This window comes from Barbatula barbatula (assembly GCF_947034865.1).
Source record: "Barbatula barbatula genome assembly, chromosome: 5".
NCBI lineage: Eukaryota > Metazoa > Chordata > Actinopteri > Cypriniformes > Nemacheilidae > Barbatula > Barbatula barbatula.
The window spans coordinates 8,049,661-8,063,899 of record NC_136769.1 but is presented as its reverse complement, the minus strand read 5'-3'; the positions used below and the strand labels follow the sequence as shown (position 1 = coordinate 8,063,899).

Here is a 14,239-nt window from a genome sequence, read left to right as displayed (position 1 = left end):
GCGATGTTTTCTGTTATCCTTATTAGATATTTGTAATAATGCTAACTCAAACATCATTGCCTTTTTTAACTTTTACATTTACATTTAGTCGTTTAGCAGACGCTTTTATCCAAAGCGACTTACAAAGAGTTCGGGGAGCAAAAAGCGATATGTCATAGAAGAGCAATAGCACGATAGTTGCTAATATATCTGAATCAAGATAAAGTTTACTTGGCAAAAAACAGTGTTAATGTATGTTAATGTATTTCTCTAGGCAGCTAAAAGAACAGTCTCATTTGTCGTCACAGTGCATGGGTGGTTGCTAGATTTTTGCTAGGGTGTCAGCGGTGGTTGCTAAGGTGTTGCTAGGTTGTCGTTGCTGGTTGCTAGGGGGTTACCTACTGATCCGCGTTACCTACTGAACGAATCTACCCCCGGATCTCCTGGATCTGCCTCCCTCCTTCAGTGCTTCTGTACCAGGCGAAACATTTTGAATCTCAAAGCTGTACATGCCGCATTTTTCTGTATGTTTACAATTTAAGTTCGTAATATTTCTACTAACTGACAGCGATGTCGATCACCCATTGAATATCAGCATGTATTATCTCATTAGGCATGAGAGTGATGACGGATGAGCGTAATGGTGTTGCTGATTCGTTGTAGATCTAGAAACAAAGACCGACGTGCTGGTTCGACAGTGATAGAACAGCAAATGCATGTTTAATGAGAATCTGCAGCATTCAGTGGAATGTATTTAAACGTGTACAAACTTGTGGCTGAGAGCGTCAAAATTGAATTTGCCAAAATATGTAACAAACAAACACAGGAGTCATGGGATGTGTTTGTTATTTGTAAATCTTAGATTTCATATGGGCCTTCTCATCAGCGTATAGAGATGCTGCTGTATATAACCTCATTTATTTCCCGAGAAATTAAATCTGGGAATCTTCTGAGAACCGTAAAAGCTCTTTTTATGGTTATGCCGTTTGACACTATTATCAGTTATTGTTGCCCGGTCTTGATGAACCCTTCAGTGTACCGCATCATAACTTTTAGTGTACTCTAAAGGTGTTTTTACCGTATCGTTGGCTTGTCTGAGTACAAACAATACCTGCAAATGATATCTATTGTATGTGTAAATAAGGCTTTAAAGTCTGTTTCACATTGGTTACATGAGACCTGTTGGTACTTTAAACAACCCTCAGTTTTGCCCTGCCCTTTGTAGCTTAAGACTGGCTGAACCAGTCACCTAGCACAGGGAAACAGTGTTTTTGTATGTTATAAGTCCACTTTTTGAATTAGACGTCACCCTAGAGGCTGTTTGTGACAGAGAAAGTCGTGAGATTGAACACATGCAAAACAGGTTAAGTGTTAGATGGTGTCTTCGGTTTATGCTATTGTGGCTCATGAAATGACATCGTTCTTGTGTTAGTGACCTATGTGCTCAGTATAATGCATTGCACTGACAGTGTTGTGTATTCGATGAACACAAAAAAGCAATGAGAGCTTTTGTGAACTTATCAATTGATTTGCCAACATTTGTCAACTTGTGGCATCGGACCTTTGAAGGGTAGTGTGGTTTAAAGCACTTAGTAACAAATGAAGTTATTACTTATTACTGAACGGACAGATATTCTTATCACAAGGTCTGTTTACATTTTCTGGTGGAGTTACATTTACATTTGGAGCTACATGGAGTTACATTTTTACCCTGAGACTGGTCTATTGTAGCGGTATAACCTTTTATCAGATAACCTGCGCCTAAATGACAAATAAATCAAACAGCGGTTGGCTTTTTTACATCCATGATGTTTACCAAAATAAGGCGCAGCGTGGCAAACTTTATATCACAAGTCTGCCTACGTAAGACCAGGTTAGAAATTCAGCGCTGTTTCCCATAAAGTGTCTTAGGTTCGACGCTTGGCTAAACAAGACGGAAGAAGTTTTATTGGCATTTAGCATTTGGCCACTAGAATGTTTAGTTAAGTCTTTTCTTCCTGTCTGAAAATATGTGAATGTTTCCAGTGTCCTCTGATGGGAACATTTGCCAGATATCATCTGTCAGAGAGGAATCAGCAGGAGTAGTAGCAGGTGAATGTGGGATATTCACACACACACACACACACACACACACACACACACACACACACACAAGTGTTGCTATCACATGTAGATCTGCTGTGGTTGGAAGGTGACCAGGACAAGATTTCATGTCTGTGTGCACTATTGTCTGTGCTGTTGTATTTTTCACCTTATTTCCTGTAGTTTTTCCTCAAGTTCAAGGTTTTTTGTTCTGCCCTTTTGTCTACAAGGTTGACTTATATTGTTTTGAAGCTTATTGTAACTCTCTGTACTTTCGTTTGTAAGTATGTTTTGAGATTACACCCCATCTTGTGTCATCATTCTCCAAATCCGTAATTTACAGTAACCCTTTGAACCAAAAATATATGGGAACATACGAGAGATTACGTTGCAATATATCGTCGCTGTCCTTCTGAAACGTTGGATCTGATTCATACTTGCACGCATTCACTGCCTCGTGAACCATAAATGCTACTGTTCTCTGCGTTTCTTATGACAGAAGGTTCCTGTTAATGTGGATTCATAATGAAATGCAGTGATGGTGCTAATAAATAATTTGGTTCACAGGTAGACCTGATTGTTGTGACACAAGGGCTTGGGTAGTTTGTTCAAGTAGCTTTGAAACAAGCATATATTTCTCCTGTTGCGCAGACGCTCACAGTAAGGTTTTACATTCATTAAAGGGGTGATTCGCCGGAAATACGTGTTTTTCTTTGTCTTTGGTGTGTTATAAGTTCCCCATGCATGCGTTAGACCCGTAAAATTGCTCAAATTTAAGTGTTGGAACAAAATATGTATTTTATCCAGAAGCGAATGCTCATCCAGATCTGCCTGAAACGCCTCGTGTAACCACACCCCGGCGAATGACTAAGACCTCCCACCTTACTTGCGTTTTGATTTGGGCGATCTTAGTCAAATCGTGTTCCGTAAATCTCATTGTACCCTCGCAGCCATGTCACCATGACTTTTTCCCTGCCAAACGACGATACAACAAAAAAGAATGGTTACATTTTATTTTCAACACTGTTCTAGAGAAGTACAATCCATATGTTCAGGTTAGTGCAGAGAATTTCACAAACGATTGCTCTGCGTATCTGGGAGAGATCAAGGCCTGCTATGCACGGAAGACAATTTAAGTCCTAATAATCAGTAATTCTGTTCCAACTATAGGCAACAAATGTGGTGTTTATAATCGGGTGTATTGTCTTTGTTGAGTCGCAACGAGACATTTTGCTTAACACTGGTTGATCAAGAAGGGCCGAAGCACTCGCAGTATTTATTATGTTACCATTCCCTGCTGTAATGCGATCAATTAAAAAGAGAAAACATTTTTTTATCTTTATGGTTGTTTGTTTATGGGCAATGTTACAAGATTCAATAAGAGGAAGGAAGGAGACAGGAACCGGCAAACATCTTTAATTATGAAAGTATATGTAAACGTAAATAGACATCCGGCAGCCCCCTCACGGGCGACTGCCGGGGACACACACAAACCATAACTAAAAGCCAGGCCTGGTCCTCTCTCACTGACAGTCCGATCGCTCGTCCTCTTATGCTCCCGATCTCCTCCGTGATACGAGAGGATACGGCCTCGATTCCTGGCTCTCGTCCCCCCTACCTCATAAAACATGTTACTATAAAACTGGTGGTTAGTTTCAGCTATATAGGTGGGTTAAAAAGAGGCAAACCCAATCAACATTTATCTATGATGGGTTGTTTTAGTCCATGGTTGGGTCAAATATGAGCACGAGTACATTTAACTCAACGGTTGGATCCCTTTTGTCCTGATCATGGGTTGAAAATAACCCAGCATTATGTAGAATATTATTCTTTAGATCTGAACATTTTGAGTTTGATGGCCTGTGTAGACACATCTTTGTCAGTCACAGGTCTGTTCTACACTTTGCGTTCCCACGCGGACTTCCCCATCCAAATTAAATAGCTTTGCAAAATATTGCACACACCCCTCTTTATTAAAACTATGAGTCATGACTCCTTCCCTCTGGACATATAGTGCTATGAAAAATGATTTATGAATGAACGAAACTCATTTGTCCTTGGAGATTTATATCACTACCTTGAATTGCCGCTGTTGGCCATGCATGTGGTGACGATCGTTCAAACTTTGTTTGTTGCGCTTGGGGACTCGTGGGATGAAATGCAACTTTTATATAATTTCACAACCATAATTATTGTTTAGAGAGAAGAACCAGAGATGCTAAACAGATGGCTTTTATATAACATGAGTTCAGGTGATACTCGGACTGTCCTTATCTGTCTTTTCTTTCTACTGGATTTCTACTAGATAAACAGCACTCCAACCCATCGCAGTCCGCAAAGCTGCGGTTTCATCAGTACCCTTTTTAACTTGGAGATTATTATAAAAAGAGTGACGTATTTTAACTTCACACCACCCCTCACTGTAAACAGATGCTGAAATTAACTCCTGGGAAAGAAGAAACCCTTGTGGTCCTGGCAGTGTTCTTTACAGCCTGCTGTTGTCAAAGCAGAACATTTTGATCTTCATTACACGTGATCCTTATTCCTATGACCCAACATCATGCCGCTTGGTTTTATATATAAAGATACGTTTCAGCCTTCAGCTGATATTCAGGAGTACTTGATTATCGTCTGCCAGAGGCTACAGGAAAATATCATAAAAGGCCACATCTAGACGTTTTGGATCTCTAAGACCCCTTTATAAATCAGTGAGGTTTATGAGCAAGATGCTGGTTTAATGAGACATTCCACACAGACAGCAGATAGCCTTCTATCCCTCAGGCAGGATTCCTCCAAAGAAAAGGTAGGGCTTGTGCCAGGCCCTTGAGCGCTACTCACTTACTATCACTTAAAAACATGAACTTTGGAAGACAGAATAGGAAGTAGTTATCAGTTGTGAAAGCCAAGAGAATAAATACAATAAAGGCCTTGCTGCCAAAAACAACTTTCTTGATCGGTATTTTGCTTTTGCTTTCCAGGAAACTAAACATCTAAACAATTAAACATCTAAGCTAAGAATGTAAACTTCCTTGAAACAATATACATGGACTGATGAAGCCTAGTACGTTTAAGATTTAAATGAAGGCAATTTTTATTTTATTACTTCATCCGCAAATTGTGTTTTTTTGCTTTAAGCTTGAATCAAAATGTATTCCTGAAGCACGAAGCAAATGGTGTTATTTAATTTGAGATATTTTCTCAAAACAAGTCCTGTCTTCCAGCGTTATTCTCACATGTATTCTTGTTTTGGAGGGTTTAGATATATTTGCTGGAAAGCAAAATTAAGAAAGTTGAGAATAAGAAAGATTCCGATAATATAAATTGTAATGAAGACAGACAAAAAAGTCAGGGTTGCCAGGTTAACAAAACCCAACCAATGGCCACTCAAAACTAGCCCAAAAATAGCCCAAACACCACATTTGAAAATATGCCGCTCATACATAAATCACTGTTATGCATTAGACACTTCGATATAGCAGTAATCATTGACATATTATATTTACATAAATTAAATGGTCTTACCTCGAGATTTACAGCTAATGAACAAAATCCTATAGGAAATGTGGTTATCCTTTTTTTAGAAAAGTTTGAATTGACTATTTAAAGATAAATAGTCCGATTCAGTTTGATTATTTATAGGTTAAAATATACATTTGATAGAGTAAATAAGTTCAATACACACATTTAGGTCAACTACAATTTATGAATATGTCAAATTTCAACCCACGGATAAAAAAGAGTAGACCATACCCTGCAAAAAGTCATCTTGAAGTTTTAACATCTAGTTTGAAGTCAAGGATAAGTTAAAAATGGTTGAATAACTGAAGTGAATCTTAGTTTTACTTTAAGGTCATTATTTTAAGTTTCGATTTTAATGGGTTGAAAGGTTTTTGTCAAGTGTGTGATCTCTTCTGTTCAGTTCTCGATAATCTTCTCTGTCTGTGGTCAAACATCATTTGTTTTTCCAGACCAATAAATCGTGTCACAGCAATTCATCAAATCATTTATATGAGTTTGATAATGTGAAGTGAGATTCTCAGGCTCAACAAACACACCACCGCTGTAAAAAGGAGCAGCTTTTTCCACACATCGTTGCCATATTGTCAGTTTTAACTGTATTCTCTGTTACGACAGTGAGATTCTGTTCGTGGTGTTTTGACAATCCATAAATCAAGACTTTCGTAACATGTAGAGGAAGAGGAAGCATCCATTGAGTTTTTAGATTGACCTCTACATCCATCGTTCTTCTGGTTTGCTTGGGCAAATTCCTGTCTGACAGATGATTTAAAACCAGAGAGAAATCTATTGCCATTGAGGAGAAGTGGAAAGACGGAGATTTTGTAGTACGTACTTGTCTTGCATTCTGAAATAAAAAGCAATATTACAAATATTATATTGTTATTGTTGTAGTGCCACGATCTATTCAAGCTTATGTGATATGTGAACGTCTGCTTTTAGACCTGTGGCTTGTAGTGAGATCTCATGTGATCATTTGGCATGTTTTCATCCTGCTTAAGCCCACTGACATAAACCATGTAAACTGGCACCTAGAAAACATATGGATTACCATGGAAATGCTTGGCAACCACTTCTTCATAGATCACAACCACCATCTGAGATGCCAGAAAGGAACCAGAGAAGTTTCCAGTAGTTCATCATAACCTTGGCTAAACATGTGATCTTGTCGCCTACATTAGCACCTACTGTGTCTCAAACCACAGATAAGGTTCTTGTTGCAAGACTCGTGGCATCAAGTCGACGACCTAATAGACTACATTATGAGGTATTTGCTGAAAACTAGACGGCCGTTTGTCTTTATTATGTTACCCAAACCCCATGACATTAACCATGTATGTAGTTAAAGACATATGTTATCGTCATATTGACTTTTAATGACAGTACAACTGTTGTCAGAACAGCAGGGGCTACAAACACAAGTTAGGTAACAGTGGCATTCAGGGTCAAATATTTATTGAAGTGTGGCTAAGAATACCAAGCCCACAGTATATGTGAAGTCTAATGACCCATGTAATATTACTACTTGCATGGACATGGTAACTGAATGAAGAGAGGAGTTTAATGTTAACAACAGTGTAGGCAGAGATAATTCCTGTGTAATTGTCTTTTTTTTTACCGCATCTGCATTTTTATATATTGAGATCATGTGGGCGACACAAGTATGAATTTGGCTCGTGACATTTCCCAAGCTTAGAGAAAAAAGTGAGATTTGAGAAAATGGAAAATGTGTATTTTTAGCATTTTTGCTTTATACAGTATTTACAGTAAAGTGAGTGAGAGGACAGGAAGAGCAGTGGGTGGGTTCGGGAAAGGACCACACGACGACACTTGTTCCGGTTACGCTGAATGCAGCAGTCGCGTTTAGATGCGCTGGTCTTTAACTAAGTGATTTATTACTATAAATATTAAAAATGATGGTGGGGGTCGGTGGTGCAGTGTAAAAGTGATGTTATTGTTTGGCGGGCGGACACCGTGTATCACAGGAGACACCGACTATTGCAACCAACCAGAGGATTTCAGTGTGCGGCAAATTTCTCAGTTTGTTCGGCATTCATTCTCATTGCTGTTCAAGAAAAACATATAGAAAAGTGATGTCATTTGTGCCTTTGTGTCTCTTTTTGCCTCACTTCGCTGTGGGTTCAAACAGATTGTGGTAAATACTTGTTTTCAACCCAGTAATGCCCTTGAAGTCTCTGAATATCAGTGATTAAAAGCCGCTGGTCCAAACAATGACTTTGGCTGATATGTTTAAATTCCTGCAAACATTCTTATCTGTGATCTGGAAGGATCACTTTCATTTTCATCAAAAAAATTGATTTCTCCTCACTGTTGCTTTTGTAGAAAGTAACTGATAATTTCTGATATAGTTTACCTATTAAAAGAACTACAGAGCCATTAAAACAGCATTTTGGGGCAGAAGGAACAAAGCCAGACGTTGGGTTTAATTGACCCAGCAAATGGTTTATATGTGACCCAAGGTTGCGTTGATGTAGATTTTTGACCCAACGTTGGGGTGACAGTAAACCAGCAATTGTATTTATGTTAGTTTTTTTGTTTGTTTTTTGTTGTGCCGAAAAGAAAACTATGCATCGTTTGTTCTAAGATCTGTTACGACTAGGACTGGAGTCAGATGCAGGAGTCAAGGGTTTCTTTAATTCCAATTAAATCAGGTGCAATCACAGAACAGTATTCAGACAATATAGGCAGTCAATGAAATAATATTCAAAAGGGGATCCCCACAGTAAAGATCACAATGACCAAGCGCTCAGTCAAAAAACCTTCCAGTCTGTCAGCAGCCCCGGACAAACTTGACTCGTAAATAATCCACCATATAAACACACAGGAAAGAGTTCACACAAAGAGTCAGGGAAATGTAGTCCCCGGAGCAGAGTGATAGTTCAACCTCTCGAATGTGCCTGAGAGGGATAATCCATTGAACGCGAAACGCGAAAATCCGAGGAAGACTCGGGTCTCCTCAGCCGTCAGCGACGCAAGTCCCGTGCAGAGGGGAAGAGAAGTCGTCTCCTCCGTAGAACGGGAGGTGATGATCAGTGACACCCGTCCGAGTGGCGCGGTAGCTGTCGGCAGCGGAGATACATCCGAGGCAGTCAGCGAACTGGGCAAGGTGAGGTGGGGATCGCGATGGTTGTGAAAGAAGTGGTAACACCGTGTAGAAAATAGCGGCGCTGGAGTCTGGTTAGATAGAGAGGTGAAAACCCGGGGAATAAAGCAGTCCAACTACACCGATAGGGCAGGCGGTCTCCACTCGCATGGGCTAGATGTCTGAAAGGCAGAGTCCAAGGTAATGGTTAATATACGTAGAGAAGATGCGTCTGGGCAACCAGTACACAGGGAGTAATACCAAATACTAGAAAGCGATCTAACGGGATGACGGGTCACGAAAAATAGTTAGTAAACTTTTAGACGAGAGTGATCCTCAAAACAAGACTGATATCCAAGACTAGACAAGACTGATATCTTAGACAAGACGAGACTTCCTAGACAAGAGTAATAATTCAAGGAAGTGCTGTGACTAACAGCCACGGGTCAATAACGCTAGAAAAACGAACGATCTGACAGTGAGTGCGAATCTTGGCGGGGACTAAATAGTAGGTGAATTAATTCGTAGAGTGGAAGCAGGAGTGCGAGATGAGTGGAAAAGAGTACCAGGTGTGTAGGGAGACAGAGGAAAACACTGGTGAGCTGACAGCTCTCACATGCGATCGACAAAAACAAAGACAAACGAACGCCACCAGTGCAGATCAGACCCGAGTCCTGACAAAGATCATGGTGCAATAGCATTGCATAGAGGATCTATCTATAGAGAATTGTTTTTAACAGGGACATGGACATAATGTTACTGCTAAGTAGTGAGTTTGCCACACTTGATGGTGTATGAATTTGTAATAAAATTAGCTAGAAAAGAACATTCTCACCCTTTATGAACAAACAGCCGGGGTGAAAATGCAACGAACCACTTGTTTGGACATTCCCAGTAAAGCATTAAGAAGTAATACATTGAAGTCACAAGTTGCTTTGCTAACTGTTACAGCGTAATGTAGGTGGTCGTAGGTCTTCCTCCAAATTTGTCATTGAGCTCTGATAATGCAAAATTTCTTGTACAGTTATGCAATGTGAGGAATTCCCTAAAATGAATCAAATGCTGTCTTGCACATTCAAGACCAGAACTGCAAAAATGGAGAATTTATTTTGAAGCGTGTGAGAACATTTTCTTTTCTCAAGGAAAACTTCTCTCAAAGTTCTGTAACGCATCTCAAACGCTATATAGAAAATGTTCCCTCAGTGCTCCCCTTTTTAACTTCAGCTATTAAATGACACTATTGTTATGGTTGTGGACAGAACCCAAGCGCAGGCAGACATGTGTCGAACAACAAGACTTTATTTCAAAACAAAGACCCTCGATGGGGAAAACATGAACACAAACAAGACTGAAAACTAAAACTTCCCACAAGGGGGACAAAACAAACAAGGTCTTAAGAATAACAAACTAAGTCCACAAACTTGAGTCCAGGGAACAGGAACACGGGTAATCCAGACAGACGAAGGGTAAGTGTGCAAAGTGTGCAAAGTGAACCGACCAGGGACAGAGGGAAACTGGGGCTTGATAAAGGGAAACACTAACAAGGACTGATGACACAGGGAGAGTGGCCACAGGTGACATGGATGAAACACTAAGGGAAAGCTAACAGGAGGATTGCACGAAGCAGGTGAGGGGACTGAAACACTAAGGGAAAGATGGACCAGGGCTGGAGACAAGACTAACACTAATGGACCGCTAACCGGGGAAACAAGGGGGCGGGACTAAAGGACGTGACACCGGAGGGAGAGCAAGGCAGGATCATGACAACTATAGCTGCTTAGAAAAAGGCTCAGTTTCTCCTTCCTAAACATGTCAAACTCAACAGCGGACCGTGTGTTTCTCACTGGCTCACCATTAGCGGTGAATACACTGAACTAAATTGACTGCTATAGCTAGAGCATGAGCCAGTCCACCACCATTGGGCTTCTGCCAGAGATTTTGTACTGTGAGGGGAAACCACTCTGTCTTAAAGAAATAGCCGGTATAAAACAGAAAACCATGTTGGTTTTCCGGACGTGACATAGAGAACCAGAAAACCAGGATGGATTCTTCATCCATTGAGACATTGTAGTGTAGTTACATATTTATAACAAGTGTTTTTTATGCAAACATTCCCTTCTAAGAGTTCACTAAAATTATTTATAGAAGATGCTGTTCCTTCCTGTGATAAATGTCTTGTAATGTCTGTTTGATCTAGAGGGAAGTTGTGGTTGAGCAGAGAGAGTGACTTTCACACAGGCGTTTCTCCAGAGCTCTGGATGGGTTCATCCCGAAATAGCGCCGTCAGACGCAACAGCATTCCTCAGCAGCTCTGTGTTACACATACGACACTGGATCCACCGTCATGCCTTACTTGATGTTTTAGTTCTGCATTACTCTCATCACAGTACTCTCAACACACTCGCACTCTCTTCATACTCCAAACCTGTCAAAATCGCCCTCTGCTGCCCGGGTTACATAACCAGCCCTCTGTGGCCCGCATTCTGTGTCCCAGTGTATTTAAGCTCTGTCAGTAAGGCCCAAAGGAAAAGGGGGTTGCTCAGAAGTTGTTTTAACTTAAAAAAATGTTTCTCCTAAAATGTATTATTTAGGCATATTTTAAAAGTATATGGCTATAAAATGTATGTCAATAGCATTGCTCAGATCATTTGGAATTGGAAGAGTTGGTATGGATAATACCAACGAGATGGATAATTTCATATTGAATTCTTTGACTTTAATGGTCCAGTGTATGGAATTTAGTGACATCTGATGGTGAGATTGTGAATTGCAACCAATGGCTCACTTCAACCCCCCCTTTCGAAGCGCTATACATGCTAGCATAGGACTAAGATGTCATTACGTTTTAGTTTCTTTTGTGAAGGAGATAACGTATTTACAAAACGAGTTCTGTAAAGCAGTTTGTCCGCTACTGTAGAAACAACATGGCAAATTCCATGTAGTGGGAACTGCGGTGTATGTAAATAGAAATAGCTCATTGTATGGTAATAAGAACATAACGCTTCATTATGGAAGGTCTTTATACGCCTCTGAAGACATAGTTTTGTATATTATATTGCATTTCTGTCAATAGATTATGTATGCCCACAGTAGTCAGTGTTGGCTTGTGCCTCCAAACCAACACATCATTTACACATAAACTCATTCTGGACACTCAGTTCTCTGTTTTTAAAAGCACTGATGTGTGTTTTTCATGTAAGGCTGTTTACACTTTAACTACACTCATCGGTCCGGTCGACCTGTCACCTGTCTCAGGGGCCTTCAGGTTGTTGGCACCATCTGGATTGTCATGTGTGGAACACATCGGGAAGTCTGCGAGCCAGCATTGGAAACTTAAACATACTCAGGGTTGCCGTATGTGTTTTGACCAACAGCTTCTGTCAACTTAAGCGCTGGCAGAAAATTGTGCCATTTAAAGCCCCACTGCATCAAATCAAAGCAGACTGTCAACTTTTCCATGTGCGTAAGAGATTCTTTTAGGGCAAACCGGGTGCCAGCCTGAGGATTGATCACAGTTTGGCTTGTGCTGCATGCTTAATGTTTTATAAACACAGAGTACCTGTTAATGCAATTCAGTCAGTTGCTTCGATTTGACACGTAAAGCTTGTGAGGTCAATCTCAGCTGACACTTTATTAAAAGAAAATTTCAGATAATGTGTGAGATTTCGGGCGTGTTAGTATGGATTTGAAAGAAAATGTCCCCGTGGACGCTTTGTTTGTGCAGTGAGAAAGCACACAATGTCTTATCACTGACATTCAGGGTGTTGCAACAAACACCTTTGGCCTTGTGTCAAGGTGGATGTTCCAATTAAACTCGCTGTGGTAAAACATTTTATTTTAATTTTTTGTTACATTTACTCACCCAGAAGTTGTTCCATACCTATATACATTTTCTTGCTGTGCTAAACACAAAGAAAGATATTTGGAGGAATGTTTGTAACCAAACAGTTCTGGGGCACCGTTGACTACCGTAGTAGTTTTACTGTTTGGTTTCCCACATTCTTTAAAAAATCTTCTTTTGTGTTTAACAGAAGAAAGAAATGTATATTACTTTGGAACAACTTCAGGGTGAGAAAATGATTACAGATATTTTAATTGTTTCATTCCCACAAGAATATGTGAATAGGGTTTATGGATAATTTTGGATAAATATGGAATAACCCATAAATATATTTGATGTTTGTTTTGACAGACAAGGAGGCTGACGAAAGTGGAGCGCCAGCGTTTCAGTGAAGAGGTGGATATGCTCAAATGCCTTCAGCATCCAAACATCGTCCGTTTCTACGACTCCTGGAAGTCCACCATGAAAGGTCAAAAGTGCATCATACTCGTGACAGAGCTCATGACTTCAGGAACCCTAAAGACGTAAGTTCAATTGCTCTCTATAAACTGGAAACAGACATCAAAAAGCTGAAAAGGTGTCTCGTTTGGATTTGCTGTAGGTACCTGAAAAGGTTTAAAGAGATGAAGCTCAAGCTTCTGCAGCGCTGGAGTCATCAGATCCTCAAGGGTCTTCATTTCCTGCACACACGAACGCCTCCCATAATCCACAGAGATCTCAAGTGTGACAACATCTTCATCACCGGCCCCACAGGATCTGTTAAGATCGGTGATTTGGGTCTAGCCACACTCAAGAGTGCCTCATTTGCCAAAAGTGTCATCGGTGAGTTAAAATGAACCCTAGTGATTATTATATTGACATGTTTTAAAGGAACTAATGTTTTTGGAGAGAAACAAAGACACAATTTAATGTTTATTGTATAAACAAAACGTGTGTAGTCTATACATATCCAGCATATTATTGTCCTATACTTTCTTTAATCCTTTGGAAAGTTACAGTACTTCAAACACCACAACCTCTACTATCAGTTACTGTTTGTTTACTTTTCATGTCGTATTTATGACACATCGAGGGCTTGACACAGAATTCTCTCCTCACAAGATGCATTTCCTGCAGATATCACGTTAGTTTACTGTTGGCTTTACATGTCTTAAAATCCGATCTGTTCAAACCCAGATTAAGTTCACTGACATGAATAAGTCAATGATGTGTTACCAGATACAACTGTAACACATCTACTTAAACTAACCAATAGCTCAAGTCTGAGAGCAATCACATTACAATAAAACACAAGGTAACAAGCAAGGCATTGTCCATCAAGTGTTCGACTGTCAAGTGTGCAGTCATCCAGCAAACATACACAACACATTTCAATACATGGTGGTGTTTAGGATCTGAAGTGTTTGTTGAAATTGACAAGGCAAATGAAAGCAAATTAAATGTATTTTTTTATGTGTGATGGATGACTGCAGTCGAACGTCACGCAGTGTAATGAACTTTTTTTACAGATGTTCTATTACAAATATACTCAAGGTAGAGGAAAAGTTCCCACTTTAAATTTGACTTCAAAAGTACATATTTTCCAAAATGATAATCAAGTTAATGTAACAAAGTAAATGAAGCACACTACTACCCACCTCTGTACATAACAGACGTGTATAAAGACCTTATATAGTGATGCGTATTTCCATCTACATACACCGCAGGTCCCCTTGCAT

At 39.9% G+C, this 14,239-nt stretch overlaps 1 protein-coding gene across 2 annotated transcripts in view; it reads left to right on the top strand.

The window, feature by feature from the left end:
• wnk4b (WNK lysine deficient protein kinase 4b) overlaps positions 1-14,239 on the top strand; it is a 42,648-nt gene that overhangs the window by 5,161 nt on the left and 23,248 nt on the right. For both annotated transcript variants that reach the window (XM_079456101.1, XM_079456100.1), the window contains exons 2-3: positions 12,873-13,045; positions 13,123-13,343. In XM_079456101.1, coding sequence (XP_079312227.1) covers positions 12,873-13,045; positions 13,123-13,343 — 394 coding nt within the window. The remainder of the gene's footprint in view (positions 1-12,872; positions 13,046-13,122; positions 13,344-14,239) is intronic.